The 27,855-nt window shown below is 39.3% G+C and overlaps 1 protein-coding gene across 1 annotated transcript in view; it reads right to left on the reverse strand.

Annotated features, from left to right (window-relative positions):
• CFAP20DC (CFAP20 domain containing) overlaps positions 1-27,855 on the reverse strand; it is a 272,252-nt gene that overhangs the window by 53,867 nt on the left and 190,530 nt on the right. Inside the window, exon 13 of the mRNA XM_007469022.1 lies at positions 7,322-7,525. Coding sequence (XP_007469084.1) covers positions 7,322-7,525 — 204 coding nt within the window. The remainder of the gene's footprint in view (positions 1-7,321; positions 7,526-27,855) is intronic.

A 27,855-nucleotide genomic window follows, 5' to 3' on the forward strand; every position in this document is an offset into this window, starting at 1 on the left:
CCGTGAGCCATGGCTGCTGGGCCTGCGTGTCCGGAGCCTGTGCTCCGCAATGGGAGAGGCCACAGCAGGGGGGGGCCCGCGTAACGCAAGAAAAAAAAAAAAAAAAAAAAAAAAAATTGTAGGGTAGTAGAACTCACTCTGAATATCCAATTCCTTAATTTTTACTATTGAAAACTAATTACCAAGTTTTTACCCCCAAATATTTTATTCAATAGCCAATTTAAATTTAATAATAGCAAATCATGGCAGAGCATTCTGACTCATACATGTAACTGCTGTAAACTGACTTATAAACCCTAATTGCTAATGACTCTGTTGGGGAAGGATGCAAGTCTTGCTTTGAAGTGGGTACAATACAAAACTGGGTGATCCCAGGTCCCTTTCTCTGTACATGTCTCCTAATTTCATAATCAGACTCAGGAACAGGAAGGGATATGGCAATGATGCAGCTAAAAGGCTCCTTCAAGATATTTCATTTCCCATAACTTTATTGTGATGCTTTCAAAGGGCAGAGCTTTCACTTCAATGATGTCATTTTGCTTTCCCAGGCCCAAATCAGAATAAATGGGAATGTGCCTAATGGCTTCTAAAAGCTCTCTGAACATGGTGGGGTGGAGGTAGGGGGAACAGATGGGCTTTTGAAGCCAGATGTCCCCATCCACGAATGGAATAGATACATTTCTGTACCTGTGCAGCAGTAAACCTATTTCTACTATTCTAGGTAGGTAACATTCCATGAAAGCACAAGTTAAAAAAATAAAATTGATTTTGGAATTCAGCCGCATTTAGAGAGTTCCATAAGAAACAGTAAAGGAATAATAACTAACTCCTACAAATAACTATGACAACAATAATAATAGCAGTAACTGATACTCTGTGTTAAAACCTTGACAGGTATTATCTCATTTGATCCTCACAGCAATTTTATGAAAGATAGGATTAACAACTCCATCTAACAGAGGAGGAAATCCAGACACTGGGTGTTAACCTAAGGTCATGTCAGTCAGGAAATAGTGGGGCCAGAATTTGAACCCAGGCAGTCTGATTCCATAGCTTACCTTCTAAACCAGTAAGCTGTAGTGCTTAACCCAGCTCAGGGGTTCACCTAAAGTAGTGAATACCTAAGTTTCTGAATAACAAGTATGACAAACTCAGTTCAGTTAATGGCAGGAAGAAAAAGTAGCCCTGAAATACATTTATTTGATATATATAAGACTGTCTCCTTGCCATAAATTAAATTAATTTGATTTCATTCTTATGACATGTCGCTATATATTTAAAATTAAAGAAAATAAGTTTGCCACATTGCTAAATTTGGGACAACATAAGGTATAACAGACAATACTCTTAAGAATGAGAAAAGTTTATTTCATGGGGTGACTTTCATAGTCACTAAACACAGAACAACTCGCACATTTCAATATTTTCTCCTGACAGCACAGATATTACACTGACTCTGATATTAATTTTTGTATATTATTTCTATGGTGGTATAAAGAACAGCTGCTCATCTGATTTATCTGCAGCTTAGCACAATCAACTACTTACGTTTTTAGTTCAGGACCATTAAAAGAAAACTCATACCCAAAGAGAGCTAAGAAGTTAATGAATCTACAGACCAGAACAAATTAAGACCTATTACCTATAAAGAGCCTGAAATGCCAATGTATTACATATCGGACACATGGCAACCAGCAATCATCGTGTAAAACACTGATATGTTGATGAGCCCAAAAATGGAATAGATCCTAGAAACTTGGGACCTTGTCCTTTTGGTGGCACTGTTGCTATGCACTAGTGTCGGAAAAACTACACTCACATGAAATTAACTGCCACCGAGCACAAAAAGCTTTGCTTTTCCATGATCAAGCTGCTAGAAATTTTGGGGTGAGGGAGAGAACTGAAGGCTAAATTAAAGGACAGGAGATAAGATAATCCTGCCATGTTAAAAGGTAAAGGCAATATTTTTCTGTTGTTACATAAAACATATGAAAATGGCAAAAGTGTTGCAAGGTTAATCAAGACCATAAATAACTTGTTGGAGAACCTCACCATATGCTTGTAATCCTATTAAGTGCATTTTGCCTCGTTTTTCTCCAGATATCATGCTCTGCAGTGTGCCATGTTGATGGATACATGTGAGGATTTTTTTTTTTTAACAAGCTGAGGAGTCTTACATGCTTGATATTAGGTTATGGAAATCGTTAACTTCAAGGAATGATGGCTTTGAGGCATCTGCTGACACGGTAGCATGCATACGAGGCATACTTTTCTTGAATCTAGGTTAGAGGTGGGACCGAGAAATAATGAAATATTGAAATAATGAGTTTATCTGTCAAGCTCCGAGGGGTCAGTCTGAATTCTAATGGTTAAGCTCACATCAAAACAAGCACAACAGAACCTCTGCCCATTCTTACAGCCCTCAGTGGTCATAAAAAGAGAAAATATCCTAGGAATCTTTTCTGACCACTCAAGTGGCCCTTTGAGGAGAACATCTTTGGGGGAGCAACATATTACAGTTAGCGTGAGCCTACTCTTTTAGGCACTGGGCACACGCATTCCATGTACACATTCAATTCCCACCATGCCAACACGAGGAAGGGCCTTTATTATTCCCATTTTATAGGTGATTGTGCTAGCAAATGGCAGAGCTGGGATTTGAGCCCAGGTTGGCTGACGTAGAGTCTAAATTCTTTTGGTCATCACTTGAAGCTGTTTCTATTAACAACTATTCCTCTTCCTAAAAAGAAACCACACCACACACACACACACGCACACGCACACGCACACACACACACACACACACCCCCCTCAAGACATAGTTTTATGCTGTCAATCAAAATCCTTCACCAAAATAAAATTCACTTAAGAATCCATTATAACTAATTCCTAGTTTTCTTCCTAAGGCTGCCTAGAGCCCAGTTTTTGAATAAATCTCACGAGGGCTACTCCTAACTGAACCCTGCAAAATTGATTACTTGTAGTCTGGTTTCCACAGAAGTTGTAAAGTACTGTTTTAATTGAATTTGGTTCTAAGTTGGAAACTTTGAAAAATTTGTCTGTCAAAGGCCAATGGTTTTCTCAGTAGGCTTGATTTATTTAGCAAGAGATGCCTACAAAAGCCAATTTGCTATGAGAAATATGGTTACATTTAATTACACTTTAAAATGACTAATTTATCATATCTAAACACCTTTTAAACAGTACATATTACTCTGAACTGTACAGATGCCGAGGAAAGCTGAGAAACCAAAGCTTGCAGTAAACACAACAGATTTTGCTAAAGACTGCATTTTGCTCTGCATTGGCTTCCTGGTGTGACTGCAGTGTTTCTAAAGTCATTAGGTAAAGATGCCAAACTGAATGTGACCTGCCTAAATCTTCTTTCTAAACTACTGGTCACCAAGTCCTGCCCAGAGGGAGATTTTTTCTTTGTGTGTATATTTAATATCCATTTATCAAATCTTAAATGTAAAATATTACTAGCATCATTCAGGACTTATTTAAGCAAAGCACAGGTGATGTTTATTTTGGAATTTTGATGAAACGACCTTACTGTAGAGTAAAACAGGAATCTTTTAATATTATTGATTTATTCAACCAACGACTAACAACCAGCAGCTACTGAGCGTGACCTCATGCCAGGCTCTGTGCTGGCTGCCAGTCCTGTGCCAGTCTTGTGTCTGCTCTGTGCCAGTCCTGCCTTCAAGGGGATTACAGCCAGGCCTGAGGGATATCGCTAATAATGGTTACCTGTGTGGTAAGTGCTATCACTGAGCCTGAAGATAACGGGAACCAGAGAAGGAAGAAAACAATTCTGTGCAGGAGGGAGGGTTTCATGAAGCTGGGACATCTGAGTCGGGCCTTGGAAAACAGGAGTGTTCAGTGTAGAGAAGAGGAATGCAGGGTCTCCAGGCAGAGGAAAGGGTATGGGCAATGGCATCGCTGACATGATGCGGACAAAAGGAATGACAGTGATGGGCAAGCTGCAGTGTAGCTAGAGTATGCAGCAGTGTTGTTGGGTGGGGGCTGGGTAGTGATTATGAGGGAAGTAAAAGTTCATTTCAAGTCCTATTCAAGGTGATGGAGAAACAAAAGCACAAAGAGGAGGTTATCTTGTTAAAGGAGAGAATTAGTTCTGCTCCTTTCAGAACTCAGAGTCCATAGCATATTGTACCAATCAAAAAAAATACATGGAGTGAATTTACGTGGGACAGATAAGCTAGGTTGTGGTGAGAGTTAGCATGGAGATAATCCTGGCTCTTGTGGCAGAAAGGAAGCTGTGTCTCTCAATGAGGCCTGGAGAAGGGTTAAAGAAGGCTTTGGAGCTAAGTCTTAAGGGATAATCAGGTACAAGGATATGTGCAGAGTGCCCTTAGGGAACTAAAACTGGGATTAAAGGATGGAGTGAAAGGTGGGGAGCAGTGAGAGATATGCCTAGAAGGGGGGCAGGTCTCAGATCACGGGGAGCCCTGTAGGACAGGCTAAAGAGGCAATGGAGAGTTATGAAAGGACTTCATGCAGGGAAGAGATCAGATCAGATCTGGGCTTTAGAAAGATAACTAGTGTGAATAATAATGACAACTAATCTTAATTTATTAATTGCTTATTATGTCTCAGATACAGCGCCAAGTGCTTTACAAGGTCACACAGCTTGGATTTGAACCTTGGCTATTTGACTTCAGAGTCGATGCTCCTAACCATCAGGCTACAGTGCTTAGACTGGAGGTACCTTAGTATTAGGAAACTGCTGAAGGAAGTTGGATAAGAAATGAAATGCCAGGGCTATGGTATTAGATAGGGAGGGTTAAAATGTAAAAAGGAGAGAGGATTCTCAGGATTTGGAGACCAACTGGGTACGGGAAATGAAGGAGTGGGAGAAGTGGAGATGTCTTCCAAATTCCTTGTTGAAGTGTCAGTGTGTAGGATCAGCATGGAGGATGGTGCCATCACTGTGATACAAGAAAAGCAGGATATCACTGTGATAAAGTTATGCCTTCTTTCATTTCTTCTTTTTCACTGCCCTGGTACAACTTCTAAAGAGAAAGTCATGAGCTCCCAGAAACACCATAGTGGTTCTTGTAAATTGCTCTATTTAAACTCTAAATGAGCAACAAGATGCAGGGTTCATTAAGGAATGTACTTTTCCATTTGGTGATAGTTCCAACATTGAAATAGACTGAATTTGATGTAATAATAAACATATCTTATGAATACCAAAGGTAGGTTTTTCAATTATTTTCTCTGTCTAAAAAAATAGACTGTTTTCAATTTCTCATTTGGTCAAATAGAGGCGTTATTAAGTTCATTACCAATGGTTATTTTTGGCTGTGTACTTTTAGAGCAAAGTAGTCGTCATGCATGAGGACTTCAGTCCTTGCCAGAACAGGACAGTGATGAGGACACGGTACCCAGGGCAACCAAGAGTTCAGCCTTTTCAGTCTTAAATAATCATTTTTCAGCTTTGCTCTTTGTAATGTTGGGTCTCTGAGCTACTTCAGGACAGTATGACCTTGTTCAGGAGGCCACTGCTCTCTTTCTTACTTTTGGTTTAAATGACTGCTAAGAAATATTTTATAAGAAAGGAATATTTCGATTCCATTGTAAACTGCATTGGCAAAAATCTGCAACTTACTCTTATGTTCTTAGCCCTGGCTATAAGAATACTCTGAGTAACTAGCACACAGGGGTATTTTTGCTGGGTGGGTAGATACTCTTTGGGACCAAGGCTGCTTGAGGTGTTATGTATGCTTGATCATTCAGTTTAATGAAAGCACAACTAAGTAAGGCAAGAGAAACCTGGAGAGTGGGCAAGGTGGGAAAAAAGAACCCTGAGGAAAAATTAATATCATTTTCCCCCCCACATCTACTTAGAACCAATTTGAATTCCTCCTCCATGAAGACTTGTAAGTTCTCTCCAAAGCAGAAATCTCAACTTCTGCTAGATATTGGTAGCACTCATTTGACAATTAAGTCACAGATCGAGAAGTCACCATATCATGGTGTTTGGAAGCTTAGAATTGAGAGTCATGCCAAACTAGTTCTGTGTCAGTTTACTCAAGAGCCTCAATTTTCTCATCTGGAAATGGGAACTCGATAGAGCTTACCACATAGGATAGCAGTAAGGAGTAAGTTAGAAACACAAGGCTCAGTGTCAGGGCCTCTGAGATTTCTAACATCTACAAAGAAGTTAGAGATCTGGGAAAAAAATTTACTTTAAAATAGAAAAAGAAAACTGAAAAATTGATATTTAACTAAATACTTAAAACAACATATCCACCATCAACTACACTTAAACCCAACCTTTATGTAATTTTATATAAGCATGAATCAAAGTTGCACCATTTTATATTTCCTTTCAAAAATTGTCAGGTAAAAAAGTTATATTTACTGTTGGATGAAAAGTGCATTTTAATATGTTTGATCTGATGTTGAATGTAGCATTATAAGTAAATGTTCCTTCGGCCTATGGAGATCTTAAAATGTTTTGAAGTGCTTAAAGAAATGGTAGCTCTAATTACCATTATTATAATAATGATTTTATTATTCTGTCTCATGACATTTCTTATGTGGCACAGGACTGTTCCGTGGATGTTTCTGCTTTGTCTCTCCAATTAAACCATACGATCCTTGAGGATCATAGAGGAGAATGGACTGAGTCAAGACACTGGACTTTGCTCTGGGCTCTACCACTGACCAGGTATGGACGCTTGAGCCCAGAATTTAGTTTCTTCACCTGAAAAACAGGAAGACTTTGGCCTGCTTCAGGCCATCTGCTGGTCTATAGAGAGAATGATGGGTCATATTTGAAAGGGCTTTAACTGTATGAACATATAGGAAAATACAAGCTGCTGAAGCATATGCAGTGCCTATCACGGCCCTTAGGCACAGGGAGGGGTCAGCATAAATCCGGTGACTTCTACAGAAGGTTCTTTGCTGCTGCCATATACGAACCAATACTTCACATATCTATAGTCTCCTCCTTTCTGTGCGTTCATTTAACAGACACTTCTCTAACAAGTGTTGAGCCTGCTTTATGTGCCAGAATTTGTGCTAGGAGGTGGGGATACAATGAGATACCCAGAGTCTACAGTAAAATTATTCTTTTTCTTTCAGTGTATAGTTTTATATATCACCACACAATGAACATACCTTATCTGAAGGTAAATAAGACGATTTAAGACAAGACAATGCCCCCAGACTTAAAACACTATTTCAGAATAGATTTCATAGGAGTGTCCTCATTTGGCCCTAGTTTTCCCAGGCAAGGCTGGGCTTTGTGACAAAGGCAGTAAACAAAGACGCAAAACCCTGGACTCACGGGGGGCAGGCAGGAGTTCCAGGTGGTTGTGTCATCACTGCTGGTACTTATGCTGACATTACAGTTGTCAACCTGGGATGCGCTCAGGCCATGGGGAGCCCCAGTGTCCTCCAGTTCTTCGTTCTGTTGCCGCCGTAGGCTTGCTAGCATTTGCAACTCGGATTCACTCATCTGGCTGGGTTGATAGTTTCTCCAGTCATATTCCTGACCAACAGAGAAGAAAGTGACACAGCAAAGGGTCACTTGGCCTTTCGTAATTTTATGGGCTACCAATAAACGCTACTCTACAGCCTTAACCCCTTCAATGGCTCCCAATGGACAGAGGCCCAGATCCTTAATATGCCTTTATATGATGCCTATGCCGGCTGCCTCGCCTTGTCTTTTCCCCCTGACGTGTCAGCCACACTTCATTTAGGTCCTCAAAAGCATTGAACTCGTTTGTCTTGGTGCCTGTGTACATGCTAGTTCCCTGTGTGCTAATTCCTAGGTATCCCTTAGGGCCCAAGTGTCACTTCCTCAGAAAAGCTTTTTCTGACAACCCCAAACTGGATCAGTTCCTCCACATCATGTGCTCTCACCGAATCTCAGAGTGTTCATTTTTAGCGCTATCACAATTACAGTTATGTAACTGCTTTTGCAGTCCACAGGTAGTCTAAGAGTGCTACAAAGGCAAGCACCATGACTGTCTTACTGTATTTCTCACATCTGGTGCCCAACCAGTATTCGAGGATTGACTAAATAAACAAAAATTCAAAGCAGTTTCTAAAAAAGAAAAATAACTTTCCATAAAAAAGTCCAGTTTACAAGAGAATTGATCATTTTCATCAGTGTGAACATTATGAGCAAATAAATTCAACTTACAGTAAGACTGAGAATGACTAATGCTGTTAAAAGCCATCAAATAAAATATGAACTGAAGATAAGAACACGTAAGGTCTGAAAGCCAGAAAGACCTTGGAGCTACCATAAACGCTTATACTCACATGGACTTCACTAAATGTGTAATCTGTCAAGACTACTACTACAAATCTTTAGAGGCTAGTATAAATATTATTTCAATGTACAGGGAAGAAACTGGCATATGGAATTTTCAAGCCCTTTCCTTTCTCTCTGGTTTAGACCAAATTTGGTAGCTAACATTAACTTCAACATTGCTGAAATGTTAGCATCACATATGAATGAGCAGTGTGATTTACATCCAGGACTGGCATATAACTTGAAAACAATCTCGAAATATTTTGGTACATCTAGAATCAGTGATTATGCTCAAAAAGCTTTTGTCCATGACACACTAGAATTTTTAAGATATTCAAATCTCTACACTTATTTTCTTGGAAGACCCTTTGAGATGGCTACTGCCTTCTTTTCTGCCTCATAGGGATGTAAAAAGTTAAGAAAATATAATTTGGAAAAAAAATTCTTGGTGTTTCTATGACATTAAAAGCTTTTTAATAAAGCATTATCATCATCATAACTTGGGGGTTATGAAAGCTTGTGATCTAATAATGTGATGTGGAGATTTCCTGGAAAGTTGCCGGTGGAAACTCGCTTAAATTCTTACAGTTCATGGCTCCAGCAGCTTGGCACCCTGAGAAGTCATGCAATCTCTAATAAGAGACTCTACTCCCCAAAGCAATCTATAGATTCAATGCAATCCCTATCAAACTACCACTGGCATTTTTCACAGAACTAGAACAAAAAATTTCACAATTTGTATGGAAACACAAAAGACCCCGAATAGCCAAAGCAATCTTGAGAACAAAAAATGGAGCTGGAGGAATCAGGCTGCCTGACTTCAGACTATACTACAAAGCTACAGTAATCAAGACAGTATGGTACTGGCACAAAAACAGAAAGATAGATCAATGGAATAGGATAGAAAGCCCAGAGATAAACCCACGCACATATGGTCACCTTATCTTTGATAAAGGTGGCAGGAATATACAGTGGAGAAAGGACAGCCTCTTCAATAAGTGGTGCTGGGAAAATTGGATAGGTACATGTAAAAGTATGAGATTAGATCACTCCCTAACACCATACACAAAAATAAGCTCAAAATGGATTAAAGACCTAAATGTAAGGCCAGAAACTATCAAACTCTTAGAGGAAAACATAGGCAGAACACTCTATGACATAAATCACAGCAAGATCCTTCTTGACCCATCTCCTAGAGTAATGGAGATAAAAACAAAAATAAACAAATGGGACCTAATGAAACTTCAAAGCTTTTGCACAGCAAAGGAAACCATAAACAAGACCAAAAGACAGCCCTCAGAATGGGAGAAAATATTTGCAAATGAATCAACTGACAAAGGATTAATCTCTAAAATTTACAGGCAGCTCATGCAGCTCAATAACAAAAAAATAAACAACCCAATCCAAAAATGGGCAGAAGACCTAAATAGACATTTCTCCAAAGAAGATATACAGACTGCCAACAAACACATGAAAGAATGCTCAACATCATTAATCATTAGAGAAATGCAAATCAAAACTACAATGAGATATCATCTCACACCAGTCAGAATGGCCATCATCAAAAAATCTAGAAACAATAAATGCTGGAGAGGGTGTGGAGAAAAGGGAACACTCTTGCACTGCTGGTGGGAATGTGAATTGGTTCAGCCACTATGGAGAACAGTATGGAGGTTCCTTAAAAAACTACAAATAGAACTACCATATGACCCAGCAATCCCACTACTAGGTATATACCCTGAGGAAACCAGAATTCAGAAAGAGTCATGTACCAAAATGTTCATTGCAGCTCTATTTACAATAGCCCGGAGATGGAAACAACCTAAGTGCCCGTCGTCGGATGAATGGATAAAGAAGATGTGGCACATATATACAATGGAATATTACTCAGCCATAAAAAGAAACGAAATTGAGCTATTTGTAATGAGGTGGATAGATCTAGAGTCTGTCATACAGAGTGAAGTAAGTCAGAAAGAGAAGGACAAATACCGTATGCTAACACATATATATGGAATTTAAGAAAAAAAAATGTTATGAAGAACCTAGGGGTAAAACAGGAATAAAGACAGAGACCTACTGGAGAACAGACTTGAGGATATGGGGAGGGGGAAGGGTGAGGTGTGTTAGGGCGAGAGAGAGACATGGACATATATATACTAACAAACGTAAGGTAGATAGCCAGTGGGAAGCAGCCGCATGGCACAGGGAAACCGGCTCGGTTCTTTGTGGCTGTCTGGAGGGGTGGGATAGGGAGGGTGGGAGGGAGGGAGACAAAGAGGGAAGAGATATGGGAACATATATATATGTATAACTGACTCACTCTGTTATAAAGCAGAAACTAACACACCATTGTAAAGCAATTATACCCCAATAAAGATGTTAAAAAAAAATAAAAAAAAAATAAAAAAAAAGAGATTTCATGAGTATTTAATACGCTTTGAGAGTTCTTGGGACAAAACAGATATCACAAGAAGAAAAACAAAGTTTATATTCCAATGAAAAACACTTTAAAAAAGAAGAAAATAAAAATAATTTAAATTCCAAAGAAATAGGGGAGCAATAAACAAAAGATGCTCAACATCACTGTTATGAGAAAAAATAAATCAACATGACAATGAGGTACCATTCACATCCACTAGGATTGTTATAAGACAAAATATAGACAGTAATAAGTGCTGGAGAGGATGTGGAGAAACTGTAATCCTCATACACCACTGGCTGTGAATATGAAATGGTGCAGCCACTGTGGAAAACTGTTTGGTGGTTCCTCAAAGTGTTAAACATGGGCCATGTGGCCCAACGATTCACTTGTAGGGATATATGCAAAAGAAATGACAATATATGTGCATACAAAAACTTACACACAAATGTTCATAGCAGCAATGTTCACAACAGCCCCAAAGTGGAAACAACCAAATGTCCATCAACTGATGAATGGATTTTAGTTTATCCATACAATGGAGTATTATTGGCCATAAAGATACATACTACAACATGGATGAACCTTGAAAACATTATGCTAAGTGAAAGCAGCCTGAAGCAAAAGGTCATAGATTGTATGATTTCATTTATGTGAAATATACAAAAAAGGCAAATATATAGAGATAGAAGAGAGACAGGTGATTGCCCAGGGACTGGGGAAAGAGGGAATGGGGAGTGATCTCTAATGGGTATGGGGTTTCTCTCTGGGGTGATGTAAATGTTCTGAAATTAGGCTGTGGTGGTGGTTATAGAATGTTATGAATATACTAAAACCCTGAACTTTATGGTACATGAATTATACCTCAATTAAAAAAAAGTAGTTCAGTAATCAGATGTGAAAACAACACTAGCCATTTGACTTTGGGATCAATAGTAAACATGTGACTTGCTGTCCTTCACTTCAGTTTTTCTGTCAAGAAATGGAACTAAACATTCTAACGTGTCACATAGGTATGTTATTTGGCTTGCATTGACAATACATGCTTTTACAATGAAAAAGGAAATTTTATTTTCAAAATTTTTCTTAAGAATAAAGCTTTTATATGTACTTAGTATGATTAATTCAGCCATCTGATTTGTTTATTTAATCCACAAGCCTATACTGTGCCTGGGGTACAACCCTAGATGCTAAGACAGAAAAACAAGAGAGAATGCTGCAGTGGTTAAGCCACACATATCTGAGTCCAGGCCCTGGTTTCATCATTTACCAGCTGTATGTGACCTAATCTCTCTGTGCCTTAGTTTCTTAATCTATAAAATGGAACCATAGTGTATACCTCATGGGATTTTTGGTGGACTAAAATAATGTATATCAAATGCTTAGCATAGTACCTGACAAACAGGTATACTAAGTGTCTCCAAACTTAACGATTTTGTGCCTTTATCAGAACGTGTTTGAGTGTGTACCTTCCAATATATGTTTATTTATAAAATTAAACAAATGTACAACTATATTAAAATAGTATGTATGGTATGAAACATACACACACAAAAAATAGAAATGAAAATGGTTGAACTTAAAAAAATAAATGTAAATAGTGTGAAGCTCAGCTGATTCTTTTTGATACACCTCTTCTGGGGTGAGTACATCCCTCTTAGGAGACCTCTGGGCTGGCAATCAATACATATGCTCCCTGTTATTATTATTCTTTCCTCTCATTTTCTTTGGCCCCTTTCATCCATTCTGTACTATGCTAGGAGCTGGGAGTATAAAGAAAATGAGACATATCTCTGTCCTCATGGAGCTCAGTCTAGAAAGGGAGACCTAACAGGTATTATAAGTTGGGGTATTATAATGTATCATGATCAATACTACAAGAGATATGACTAAGATGCAACTGCCCAGTAGAATTAGAAAAAGCCTCACAGAAGTCTAAGGTGGCATGTGATAGTAATTAAATTTGTTGACAAATGGAATGAGTGGCCTTCATAGGGAGTGAACTCTCTCCACCACCAGAGGTATTGAAGCAGAGGTTGGGGAAGTAAATACTTGCCTGGAATATTGCAGTAATCTGCAGTGGAAATGGATTGAGCATTCCTTAATTTATCCCACAAATACTTACTGAGACCTTTTTATGTGCTAGAAACTGGTGGTGCTAACTTTGCTTAAAACTCTGTATTTCCATGATTTTATTTGATACAACAGTAAAATGTATTCTGACAACACCCTGGAAGGGGCAGGCAAAAGTGAGCAGAGAGAAAGAAGCAACTTTCTCCAGGGTCATGAATAGAGCAACTGGTGGCAGAGAGAGGTAATTAACAGTCCCTTGATACATTCTTGATTTGCAATCTCTTAAACCATTTCAAAATCACCAGAAAGGCTAAATCATTTATTAATTTTTTTAAAAAAGAAGGCTTGCAATAAAGTCTTCACATTAAAGTAGACCCAGCACAAGATGTCATCTAACTAAATTATGCAACTCCTGAGAGGCAAAGCGTTTTATGTAATTCTATCTCTTAAAGGCTCAAACTGTTATGTATAATCCGATTTTGTCTCAAAATATCCTTGTAGGAAAGAGGGGAGACATATCAATCAGATTTGTTTTAGGAGCAAGATAATGGGCTCAAGGCTATATAATTCAGCTGTGCTCTGACTCCCAGACAAGTCCTTCCCTTATAAAGCATTCAAGCCATTTGTTTTCATTGATGTTTTTTCAGACAGTTTTGGGAGGCTAAGACAGTGAAGTTACAAAGACAAGTATGATGTGGCCTCTGCTTTCACAGGCCTTACAATCTAGGAGGGCAATTAAGAGTTCTAAAGAAATGAGTATACAATAAGGTAACATATACTGAGGTATAGTATTAATAATCACACAGAGCTTTGATAATGATTAAAAGGAAAACCGATAACTCCAGCAAAATGATAGAACACAACAAACAAAAATAATCTTTCAACTTGATGCCCTTCACCTAATCCGTGTTCTCAAAGATTTTAAGACAGAACAGCTTAATTGATCAAATATCTGCCTATAGAATTTTGTGAGCCTCAGATAAGAACTGATTCTACTGAACTGGAGGTGACACAAGCCTGAGTTTACAATGGTGGTGCAGAGGCAAAGTGAGACACGGCCACCAGTTAATGAGATGACGAACCTCCTTCTATTTTATATGGTTGGGAGACTAACAGAATTGAGAGAAAACTGGGTTGTTATTCTCATTCTGGAGCCTATAAAAATCTTCGAGACTCTTTCTGAATCAGGTTTGCATTCTGACAGTGCCTGACACCTAGGGCATAGGAGACATCATGTTGTAAAAACTCTTAATAAAATTTCTAACAATCAATTTCCAGCTCTTTGTATTCCTTTAAGTTACACCAAGACTCAAAAGGTGCTACTACTACAAAAGGGATAGTGGCTCTTATAACAGAAGGCAACGTGAGAAAAGGGAGATATACCAAATAGTCTGGCATTTCAGAAAAGAGAGAGGTCACTTCTTGTAGGATCAGACAAGGCTTCATGGAGGAGATGTTCTTTAAGCCAGGACTTGAAGGATAGGAAGGGTGATATGGAAGCATATTCTAAGCATCAGGCAGGAAAACATGGGGCAAATTAGAAGTATGGAGCTTATATTCATAGAAAGTATTATTTACTTATACATACTGTTTTAGAAATGAAATTTGTAATACTGTTCCAAAGTAACAAGAATGAAAATACCTAGAATTTAACCTAAATCTTATAAGACCAGATGGTTCCACTTCCTTGTAGAAGTGGCCCAAGTCTTGTTAAAGAATATAGAATTCTACCAAAAGACATAATTTTAATAGCTCCCAAATGGAAACTACCCAAATGCCCATCAACAGTAGAATGGATAAATAAATGGTGTGAGAGTCACACAGTAGGACACTATATTGAAATGACTGATATATTGAATCTTACAAATGAAATGCTGAGTGAGAGAACCCAGACACAAGAGACCATACACTGGTAAAACTAGTCTTGGCAGGTAGGGGGTGGTTGTGAGGGCATAGTGACAGAAAAGGATAGTGACAGGGAGGGAGCACAATGGAGCTACTGGGGTGCTGGCATCGTTTTCTTTCTTGATTCAGATGATGGTCACACGTGTTTGTTCAGTTTGTGAAAATCCATCTAAGTATATGTTTATGATATGCACACTTCTCTGTGGCCAACAAGAGCAAAGAAGTCTAAGAGTCAAAGAGAGATTTCCGAGGAAGTGATCAGTCATTAATCATTGGCACCTTACTCTGGACTGTCTTAATGGGGGAAAAAAAATGCAGTTTGTAAATGTGGCTGGGAGTCAGTATCGTGGTAGTTTCAAACTTGTATTTATTATTAAGAGTTTTAAAGATGTAATTAGGAAGTTTTGTGAGTTTTGAACCCCAACACGACAGCAAGAAAAGTGGAAGTCCATTTTCCAAAACGAATTTTAAACTTTAATCGGCATTTTAATTTGAAGATTAATCTCCTCCCTATTGCTATCTGCAGACAGTGTTTAATTCCTATATTGACATTTTTTTTTTTTTCTTGCGTTACGCGGGCCTCTCACTGTCGTGGCCTCTCCCATTTGCGGAGCACAGGCTCCGGACGCGCAGGCTCAGTGGCCATGGCTCACGGGCCCAGCCGCTCCGCGGCATGTGGGATCTTCCCGAAACGGGGCACGAACCCGCGTCTCCTGCATCGGCAGGCGGACTCTCAAGCACTGCGCCACCAGGGAAGCCCTATATTGACATTTTTAATACTAATAGCTCATGGTAAATTAGTGTTCCAGAGAATCTCTTTTCCAACTAGCACTCCTTGAAGACTTGTTTCAAATTCTTGAGCTACCTACCCACACAAGAATTCGCTGATTCATTGGGGACACAGGCCCACTAACAATAGGAATGAAGAGAAGACAGAAGCCACAAACATGAGCTCTAAGTGACACATACTTGAGCTCATAACTCATTCACAATTACACGGTAGCTTTCAGCATGTCTTCACAACACAAAGAGATAAATCAAAACTTAAAGACCAAGCCACAGTACAACCTGAAAACCTTTGCTAAATTTAGGAGATGCTACGTCAACTTGCACAGCATAAATTAAGAGTCAGGCTATTCAAAAGAACCAACCGGTCAGAATCTAGATCATGTTTTTTTTTTTTTTAACATCTTTATTGGAGTATAATTGCTTTACAACAGTGTGCTAGTTTCTGCTTTATAACAAAGTGAATCAGTTATACATATACATATGTTCCCATATCTCTTCCCTCTTGCGTCTCCCTCCCTCCCACCCTCCCTATCCCACCCCTCTAGGTGGTCACAAAGCACCGAGCTGATCTCCCTGGCATTCACGTGGACATAGGCTTAACCAGACGCAATGTTGCCTCTGAAACGTCTGTCACAAACATTTCAGCATGTGACCTGGAGACACTTCACAACCCCTGACTCAATCCATACTTCATTATTCATGAATAATAATCTCTCAAAATGTCTCAGGTAAAGAATTGTTGGCTAATTAAATCCAATAGTGGCAAAATTCCTTGCAAAGTGGTAGCTATCTATCTTATATATGTGGCTCTCTCTTTCTTGGCATGAAAAGATTTAAAGAAAAAGATCTTTATATTTACGTGCTATATTTGTATAGAGTACTCTTTTAATCCATTACCTAAAAAGAAATATATTTCCATACATTTTGCCTTGGTAGTCAGCTTGCTAATTTTCAGAAAGAATTCTCTGACAAACATAGCTGATCTCTCATTAACCTTAAAGTGAGCTGATAAACAATTTGTAATTTTTCAGCATCTATCTTCTGAGTTTAAGAATAATAGACTAGAAGGAATCTAGTAAAACCAAACTGAACAGGTTTGGTATTATACTCAAGGATATGCCATCTACAAGGTGAAGTGTAGCCTTATACATGGGACAAGCATAGTAGCCATTCAATAAGTGGTAGTTTAAAATATTATTTAAAGAACCAGGAGGAAAACAATTACTGAGACTGCTTATAGAGATGAAAACAGCAGAGGCAAGTCAACTGATGCTTCTGGAGTGGGAAGATGATAACGTTTAAGTAAGTTTGAACTGTTTAGAATATAAAACTGGTTGTAAAACATTAACAACAGATATACCAACATCTGCGCATGCTTCTGCACATTAAAATACTGCAAAGCTTCAAGTAGCAATAGAAGTTAAATTGCCACATGATCACAGAATTTTTTCAGTGGTCTTTAACTAAGGGTGATAGGCCAGTGTGGTGGAAGGTACATAGGCTTTTCTGGCCAGATCTCCTGGGTTTGATACTCTGCCTTGTTACTTACTATATGTGAACAAGCTAAACCTCTCTCCTTCCTTATCTTTCAAATAAGTAAGACCTCTCATGAGGGGTGAAAATGGAGACTGGAGATAGTATGGGACACTTTGTAGAGGGCCTGGTACATGGCAAGTACTCCAAATCCTTAGAGCCACAAACGAGGTTCTTAATTAAAGACCTCAATCTCAATGTATTTAGAAAATAGCCTAGTACCTCTTACATAAAGAAGGAAAATTACAAATTTGACTTGCTCCTCTTTAAAATTAGGAAGAACGAGACATCAAAGAAGATGGATTTCTTCCGTAAACATTCGATTAGTACGATGCTAACCTTAGCATTGGAATACTGGAGAACTGACAATGAAACGCCACAGTGTGTTGGTTAAACCACTAATGTATTTTCATCGATTCATACTTCTGATAGTCTCTTAATTTTTGTCAAGACTTTCCAGCTACAATTTCTGCAACTTTTGAGAATTTGAAACTGCTCCTCTTCATCAGAGTAACTGGCATATTGTTTGCATAACTAACTACTCAGAAATGGAGATATCAAAATGTCCTAATAACTCTTGCAATTCCGTATCATCACCTGGATTTTAAACCACAATTCCATTTAAATTATTTTAACATACATCTACTCTAGACCATTTTGCCTTGGTGGATAACTAAATTAAACACTAGATACAAGGAAAGCGAAAGAAACAAGCCACCCTGTAGTATCAGCAGCAGTTCAGACAGAAAAATATTCAAAAAGAAGGCAGAGGGCTAGCAGTGAGTTCCACCTGGGACATTTCTATGCCTAATTCAAATACTTTTACTGGTGACACAAATGTTATTTAATCACCAAGTTCTATAGCTTCAGCAATATACCCAGCAGTACATTGACATATAAGACTGAGATAATGACCTTGTTTTTTCAGAGACAAGGAAAGAGTTCAGTTTCAACAAAATATCAACTATCAGACTCTTTTTCCAAAGACTATTAGGCAGGAATGTCCAATTTAATAAATGAAATATTCTTCCCATGGTTAACAGTGTGGTTTATGAAATGCTGTCAGTCCTGCCCAAGTTCAATTCACTCCATCAATTCACTCATCACTCCATCACTACACACCTACAATTTAGTTCTGGGAACATGGCAAGTACATTGAGGGTGGTCTCTGGGAATGATTGGAGAGACATCACATCCTGCTTCTAAATATTTTTCTCTCTTCAGTGTATCCTTGAAAAAATATCAACATGTTACCTGGAAGAAGTGACCCATTAATTTACCCTTATGTTAACACTGGATTCAACGATAAGCAGAGGACAAGAAGCATATATAGTTATCACTTACTGAACAATCTCAATAATTAGTTTCTAGAATTTGATTGAAATTGAAAGGTTTGCTTTAGAATGCCAGGCATACTGGTTTACAATTCTAACTACTCATAAATAGGTACAAGAAAATATCCTGTTGGACTATGGGATACTAGTTCTACATGTACTATCTCATTTAATACTCACAACAACCCTATGGAATAAGTATTGTTATTTTCTCCAAGTTTACATATGACATAACCGAGGCTCATAGAGGATAAGAAATGTGTCCACGGTCACATAAGTAAAAAGAAGCAAAGCTAGGACTCAAATCAGGTCTGTCTGATTTCAGCTGGTGCTCTGAACCATGGTGCCCACTGCTCCTGACTTCTCAGTTCCGAAGAATGAAAATGTGGATAGACATGACATAGGGCCCTGTTTGGGGAAGGCCTTGAGGGCAGCAAAGGGAAGGATCAGGGAAGCATGAGGTCAGTGGGCGTCTGTGGTGGAAGCTGCTGAAGGAGGCAGAGTCTCCCCTAAGTGAACCTCCCCAGTTGGGCCAGGGTGATGTATAATATACAAGGCAACCTGACCCTGAGACAGGCAGGTGTTTTGCAACAATGGAATATTGTTGTAGCTGAAGCAAGTCAGGGGTGAGAAAGACATTTATGAATTCTTCAAACAATGCAGTATTGTTAGAAAGACAGCTGCAAATGGCATACTTGAGTGGCAAATTCAAAAAGAGAAAGATGGCATCACTTTGAACAAAGAGTATTATGCACCCTAGAAAATGCAGAAATTTATGTAATGGAATAATGCCTTTAGAACCCTAAAATAATTTACAAATTCCTAAGTTTGCTGAGCATAAATTGCATTGAATAGTAAACTTTTAAAACTTAAAAAATACATGATGGGCTTCCCTGGTGGCGCGGTGGTTGAGAGTCCGCCTGCCGCTGCAGGGGACACGGGTTCGTGCCCCGGTCTGGGAAGATCCCACATGCCGCGGAGCGGCTGGGCCTGTGAGCCATGGCTGCTGAGCCTGCGCTTCCAGAGCCTGTGCTCCGCAACGGGAGAGGCCACAACAGTGAGAGGCCCGCGTACCGCAAAACAAACAAACAAACAAAAAAAAACAACAAAAAAACCCATGATGATAGATATTCACTGCTCCAATACTGGGCTCAAGTTCATCAGGGAGGTGATGAAACTGATCCTTTTTTATTATCCAAAAAAAAAAAAGGCTTGATGATTAAGAGAAAAATTTGCTCCCATCATACCATGGCCTAAAATACCTTTAAAAGTGTCTTTCCATAATTCAGTTCTGATTTTCAAAAATGGAAATGTGAAAATTAAACTCAAAAGTTACATATATTTTACAATGTTTTTCCTATAAAAAGCCATGTCTTTTTTTCTAAAAAGAATATCTGAATTTGTAATTGGTAGCATATTTTGTCATTCTTATGAAAATAACAATTCTTTAAAAACTCCAACTTTTTTCCGGAACCACAAAGACTGTTATATATGTCTTGTTTATGTGTTTAAAGGTGCACATAACAACATCTACAGGTTTAAAATGATTCATTCAAAATTATTTGAATGCAGTTATACATGTGGAAAAGTTTAATTACTAGCTAGCTATATGATTGCAATACTACCCAGAGGGCTGTACTTCTTTCTTAATTAAAAATATTTGAACTTAATAATAGAGAACTCTATTAAGATATGAATAAAACATTGCAAGAAAGAAGTTTACCAAGCAGTTAGCAAATCAACTTCAGTAAGCATTCCTTAAAAATTACTAGTACTCTTCCATATCAGGGGATTAGGAAGACAATTTTCTTGCACCTCCTTTTGTAAGAGCCTTTATTTTTCTTCTGTCATAAAGTTGCTTCACGTTGGCACTTTGCGAGAGCACAGATTTTCAATGGGATGTTCACTTGCAATTCCTGATTGCGGTACCCTGATGCCTAGGTTGATGGCTCAGATACATCCAGCCTGCCACAGCCCAGTAAATGACATGACCATCTGTCTGGTTACTCAAGTCCTAAACCTAAGCATCATCCCTGATTCTGCCTGTTTCTTCTTTCTTACATCCTGTCAGTCCTACTTCCCCATTATTCCAGTAATCTGCTACTTCTCTTCATCTCCACTGTGAACTATCAGAGTAATGCCTCAATTGCCTTCCCTGCTTCTATGCCTGCCGTACTGAATCCATTCTGGATGCAGCCAGAGGAGACTTTTTGAATATAAATGTCATTGCCTTGCTTAATAACCTTCAAAGACTTACCATTGCATTTGGAATAAAGGCCACCCTCTTCACCAAGTCCTTCCTGACCTTACATGATCTGGGCCTGTTTACCTCTCTGATGTCACCCTCTTCTACTTTCCCCTTGCCCATATGTCTGACCTACACGGGCCTCCTTTATTCCTCAAAGATGCCCATTTTAGGAGCTTTGTACCTGCTGTTCCTGATGTCTAAAACATTATCCTCTAGTTCTTTGCATGGCTGCCTTCATCTTAAACTTTAGCTCTCACCTCAAATGTCACCTACTCAGTCAGATACTAGGTTAAGTGCCCACAATTCTATCCATCCTACCACTCTATTATATCACCCAGTTTTTTGCTCCCCAAGTCTTTATCATATAAAGTTTATAATCACTGTATGCACTTGTTTATTTGTTGTCTGTGTCTTCCAACAGATATAAACTCCCTGAGGAGAGAGGCTTCATCTTTCTTGGTCAGTGTATCGCTAGCAGCTGGGAGAATACCTGACCTGATAAGCTGTCAACAGAAGAGGACATGCTCTTACTTATTCAGAAGTAGAACCAGAATAAGTATACTCCATCACCTGGAGATCCTTTATTTTAGAAACCTAGCTTAGGTGGTAGAACCTCCATATATATCAGAACTCTACATATAGGGACTATGATGCTAGCCAGCAAAGGTAATTTCACACCTGTATTCATATTAATATTAAATGGACTTCTAGTTCCAGGAGACTTCTCAAAATTTTCTTCTTGCATCAAGCACAATTCTTTTGATTCATACCAGTAGAATCTTTCTAGGCCTGTCTGAGCTCATCAGGCCTGTGCTACAATTCAATACTGGGGCCACACTATTAAGTATTAAATCTTATATATATTGAAAGAAAAAAAAGGTTTTTATTGAAATTAAATCCAATTTGTGGGGACTTCCCTGGTGGCGCAGTGGTTAAGAATCCGCCTGCCAATGCAGGGGACACGGGTTTGAGCCCTGGACTGGGAAGATCCCATGTGCCTCGGAGCTACTAAGCCCGTGTGCCACAACTACTGAGACTGTGTCTAAAGCCCTTGTGCCACAACTACTGAAGCCTGTGTGCCTAGAACCTGTGCTCTGCAGCAAGAGAAGACACCACAATGAGAAGCCTGTGCACCACAATGAAGAGCAGCCCCCGCTCGCCGCAACTAGAGAGAGCCCACGCGCAGCAGTGAAGACCCAACTAAGCCAAAAATAAATAAATAAAATAAATAAATTAAATAAATAAATTTATTAAAAAAACCCCTGCAGTTTGTGGATGCAATTAAGTTAGAAGAAGAAATAAAAAACATCCAGATTGGAAAGTAAGTAGAACTATCTCTATCTGCAATGACATGATCTTGCATATAGAAAATCCAAAGGAATTCACAAAACACTATTAGAACTAATAAATGTTAAGCAAGATTGCAAGATACAAAATCAATTTAAAAATCAATTGTATGGAGGGACCTTCAAGATGGCAGAGGAGTAAGATGTGAAATCACCTTCCTCCCCACAAATACACAAAAAATACATCTACAGGTGGAACAACTCCTACAGAACACCTACTGAACGCTGGCAGAAGACCTCAGACTTTCCAAAAGGCAAGAAACTCCCCACGTACCTGGGTAGAGCAATAGAAAAAAGAAAAAACAGAGACAAAAGAATAGGGACGGGACCTGCACCGGAGGGAGCTGTGAGGGAAGAAAGGTTTCCACACACTAGGAAGCCCCTTCGCGGGCCGAGACTGCGGGTGGCGGAGGGGGAAGCTTCGGGGCCGCGGAGGAGAGCGCAGCAACAGGGGCGCGGAGGGCAAAGCGGGGAGGTTCCCGCACAGAGGATCGCTGCCGACCGGCACTCACCAGCCCGAGAGGCTTGTCTGTTCACCCGCTGGGGCGAGTGGGGGCTGGGAGCTGAGGCTCAGGCTTCAGAGGGCAGAACCCCGAGAGAGGACTGGGGTTGGCTGCGTGAACACACGCCACGGCTGGCCGGGAGGGAGTCCGGGGGAAAGTCTGGAGCTGCTGAAGAGGCAAGAGACTTTTTCTTCCCTCTTTGTTTCCTGGTGCGCGAGGAGAGGGGATTAAGAGCGCTGCTTAAAGGAGCTCCAGAGACCGGCATGAGCCGCGGCTAAAAGCGCGGACCCCAGAGACAGGCACGAGACGCTAAGGCTGCTGCTGCCGCCACCAAGACGCCTGCGTGCGAGCACAGATCACTATCCACACCCCTCTTCCGGGGAGCCTGTCCAGCCCGCCACTGCCAGGGCCCCGGGATCCAGGGACAACTCCCCTGGGAGAACGCATGGCGCGCCTCAGGCTGGTGCAACGTCATGCCAGCCTCTGCCGCCGCAGGCTTGCCCTGCATTCCGTGCCCCTCCCTCCCCCTGGCCTGAGTGAGCCAGAGCCCCCCAATCAGCAGCTCCTTTAACCCCGCCCTGTCTGAGCGAAGAACAGATGCCCTCTGGTGACCTACACGCAGAGGCAGGGCCAAATCCAAAGTTGAGCCCCTGGGAGCTGGGCGAACAAAGAAGAGAAAGGGAAATCTCTCACAGCAGCTTCAGAAGCAGTGAATTAAAGCTCCACAATCAACTTGATGTACCCTGCATCTGTGGAATACATGAATAGACAATGAATCATCCCAAATTAAGGAGGTGGACTTTGAGAGCAAGATTTATGATTTTTTTCCCCTTTTCCTGTTTTTGTGAGTGTGTATGTGTATGCTTCTGTGTGAGATTTTGTCGGTATAGCTTTGCTTGCACCATCTGTCCGAGGGTTCTATCCATCCATTTTTTTTCCCTTAATAATTACTTTTTATTTTAATAACTTTATTTTATTTTACTTTATCTTCTTTCTTTCTTTCCTTCCTTCCCTCCTTTAGACAACGAATCATCCCAAATTGAGGAGGTGGACTTTGAGAGCAAGATTTATGATTTTTTTCCCTTTTCCTCTTTTTGTGAGTGTGTATGTGTATGCTTCTGTGTGAGATTTTGTCTGTATAGCTTTGCTTCCACCATTTGTCCTAGGGTCCTATCTGCCCATTGTTTTTTTTTTTTTGTTAATAATTATTTTTTTATTTTAATAACTTTATTATATTTCATCTTTATTTTATTTTACTTTATCTTCTTTCTTTCTTTTTTCCTTCCTTCCCTCCTTCCTTCCTTCCTTCCTCCCTCCCTCCCTCCTCTTTCTTTCTTTTTTTCTACTTTTACTAATTCTTTCTTTCTACTTTTTCTCCCTTTTATTCTGAGTCGTGTGGATGAAAGGCTCTTGGTGCTGCAGCCAGGAGTCAGTGTTGTGCCTCTGAGGCGGGAGAGACAACTTCAGGACACTGGTCCACAAGAGACCTCCCAGCTCCACATAATATTAAACGGCGAAAATCTCCCAGAGATCTCCATTTCAACACCAGCATGCAGCTTCACTCAACGACCAGCAAGCTACAGTGCCGGACAACCTATGCCAAACAACTAGCAAGAGAGGAACACAACCCCACTCATTAGCAGAGAGGCTGCCTAAAATCATAGTAAGTCCACAGACACCCCAAAACACAACACCAGACGTGGACCTGCCCATGAGAAAGAAAAGATCCAGCCTCATCCACCAGAACACAGGCACTAGTCCCCTCCACCAGGAAGCCTACACAACCCACTGAACCAAACTTAGCCACTGGGCACAGACACCAAAAACAACGGGAACTACGAACCTACAGCCTGCAAAAAGGAGACCCCCAAACACAGTAAGATAAGCAAAATGAGAAGACAAAAACACACAGCAGATGAAGGAGCAAGATAAAAACCCACCAGACCTAACAAATGAAGAGGAAATAGGCAGTCTACCTTAAAAAGAATTCAGAATAATGATAGTAAAGATGATCCAAAATCTTGGAAATAGAATAGACAAAATGCAAGAAACATTTAACAAGGACCTAGAAGAACTAAAGATGAAACAAACAACGATGAACAACACAATAAATGAAATTAAAAATACTCTAGATGGGATCAATAGCAGAATAACTGAGGCAGAAGAACGGATAAGTGACCTGGAAGATAAAATAGTGGAAATAACTACTGCAGAGCAGAATAAAGAAAAAAGAATGAAAAGAACTGAGGACAGTCTCAGAGACCTCTGGGACAACATTAAACGCACCAACATTCGAATTATAGGGGTTCCAGAAGAAGAAGAGAAAAAGAAAGGGACTGAGAAAATATTTGAAGAGATTATAGTTGAAAACTTCCCTAATATGGGAAAGGAAATAGTTAATCAAGTCCAGGAAGCACAGAGAGTCCCATACAGGATAAATCCAAGGAGAAATACGCCAAGACACATATTAATCAAACTGTCAAAAATTAAATACAAAGAAAACATATTAAAAGCAGCAAGGGAAAAACAACAAATAACACACAAGGGAATCCCCATAAGGTTAACAGCTGATCTTTCAGCAGAAACTCTGCAAGCCAGAAGGGAGTGGCAGGACATATTTAAAGTGATGAAGGAGAAAAACCTACAACCAAGATTACTCTACCCAGCAAGGATCTCATTCAGATTTGATGGAGAAATTAAAACCTTTACAGACAAGCAAAAGCTGAGAGAGTTCAGCACCACCAAACCAGCTTTACAACAAATGCTAAAGGAACTTCTCTAGACAAAAACACAAGAGAAGGAAAAGTCCTATAATAACGAACCCAAAACAATTTAGAAAATGGGAATAGGAACATACATATCGATAATTACCTTAAATGTAAATGGACTAAATGCTCCCACCAAAAGACACAGATTGGCTGAATGGATACAAAAACAAGACCCATATATATGCTGTCTACAAGAGACCCACTTCAGACCTAGAGACACATACAGACTGAAAGTAAGGGGATGGAAAAAGATATTCCATGCAAATGGAAACCAAAAGAAAGCTGGAGTAGCAATTCTCATATCAGACAAAATAGACTTTAAAATAAGGACTATCAGAAGAGACAAAGAAGGACACTACATAATGATTAAGGGATCGATCCAAGAAGAAGATATAACAATTGTAAATATTTATGCACCCAACATAGGAGCACCTCAATACATAAGGCAAATACTAACAGCCATAAAAGGGGAAATCGACAGTAACACATTCGTAGTAGGGGACTTTAACACCCCACTTTCACCAATGGACAGATCATCCAAAATGAAAATAAATAAGGAAACACAAGCTTTAAATGATACATTAAACAAGATGGACTTAATTGATATTTATAGGACATCCCATCCAGAAACAACAGAATACACATTTTGACCAAGTGCTCATGGAACATTCTCCAGGATAGATCATATCTTGGGTCACAAATCAAGCCTTGGTAAATTTAAGAAAATTGAAATCATATCAAGTATCTTTTCCAGCCACAATGCTATGAGACTAGATATCAATTACAGGAAAAGATCTGTAAAAAATACAAACACATGGAGGCTAAACAATACATTAATTCATAACGAAGTGATCACTAAAGAAATCAAAATGGAAATCAAAAACTACCTAGAAACAAATGACAATGGAGACACGATGACCCAAAATCTATGGGATGCAGCAAAAGCAGTTCTAAGAGGGAAGTTTATAGCAAAACAATCCTACCTTAAGAAACAGGAAACATCTCGAATAAACATCCTAACCTTGTACCTAACGCAATTAGAGAAAGAAGAACAAAAGAACCCCAAAGTTAGCAGACAGAAAGAAATCATAAAGATCAGATCAGAAATAAATGAAAAAGAAATGAAGTAAACGATAGCAAAGATCAATAAAACTAAAAGCTGGTTCTTTGAGAAGATAAACAAAATTGATAAACCATTAGCCAGACTCATCAAGAAAAAAAGGGAGAAGACTCAAATCAATAGAATTAGAAATGAAAAAGGGGAAGTAACAACCGACACTGCAGAAATACGAAGGATCATGAGAGATTACTACAAGCAACTATATGCCAATAAGATGGACAACCTGGAAGAAATGGACAAATTCTTAGAAATGCACAACCTGCCAAGTCTGAATCAGGAAGAAATAGAAAATATGAACAGACCAATCACAAGCACTGAAATTGAAACTGTGATTAAAAACCTTCCAACAAACAAAAGCCCAGGACCAGTTGGCTTCACAGGCAAATTCTATCAATCATTTAGAGAAGAGCTAGCACCTATGCTTCTCAAACTCTTCCAAAATATAGCAGAGGGAGGAACACTCCCAAACTCATTCTACGAGGCCACCATCACCTTGATACCAAAACCAGACAAGGATGTCACAAAGAAAGAAAACTACAGGCCAATATCACTGATGAACATAGATGCAAAAATCCTCAACAAAATACTAGCAAACAGAATCCAACAGCACATTAAAAGGATCATACACCATGATCAAGTGGGGTTTATTCCAGGAATGCAAGGATTCTTCAATATACGCAAATCTATCAATGTGATTAACCATATTAACAAATTGAAGGAGAAAAACCATATGATCATCTCAATAGATGCAGAGAAAGCTTTTGACAAAATTCAACACCCATTTATGATAAAAACCCTGCAGAAAGTAGGTGTAGAGGGAACTTTCCTCAATATAATAAAGGCCGTATATGACAAGCCCACAGCCAACATCATCCTCAATGGCGAAAAACTGAAAGCATTTCCACTAAGGTCAGGAACAAGACAAGGTTGCCCACTCTCACCACTCTTATTCAACATAGTTTTGGAAGTTTTAGCCACAGCAATCAGAGAAGAAAAGGAAATAAAAGGAATCCAAATCGGAAAAGAAGAAGTAAAGCTGTCACTGTTTGCAGATGACATGATACTATACATAGAGAATCCTAAAGATGCTACCAGAAAACTACTAGAGCTAATCAATGAATTTGGTAAAGTAGCAGGATACAAAATTAATGCACAGAAATCTCTGGCATTCCTATATACTAATGATGAAAAATCTGAAAGTGAAATCAAGAAAACACTCCCATTTACCATTGCAACAAAAAGAATAAAATATCTAGGAATAAACCTACCTAAGGAGACAAAAGACCTGTATGCAGAAAATTATAAGACACTGATGAAAGAAATTAAAGATGATACAAACAGATGGAGAGATATACCATGTTCTTGGATTGGAAGAATCAACATTGTGAAAATGACTCTACTACCCAAAGCAATCTACAGATTCAATGCAATCCCTATCAAACTACCACTGGCATTTTTCACAGAACTAGAACAAAAAATTTCACAATTCGTATGGAAACACAAAAGACCCCGAATAGCCAA

Source organism: Lipotes vexillifer, unplaced genomic scaffold (genome assembly GCF_000442215.2).
Source record: "Lipotes vexillifer unplaced genomic scaffold, Lipotes_vexillifer_v1.1 scaffold989, whole genome shotgun sequence".
Lineage (NCBI taxonomy): Eukaryota > Metazoa > Chordata > Mammalia > Artiodactyla > Lipotidae > Lipotes > Lipotes vexillifer.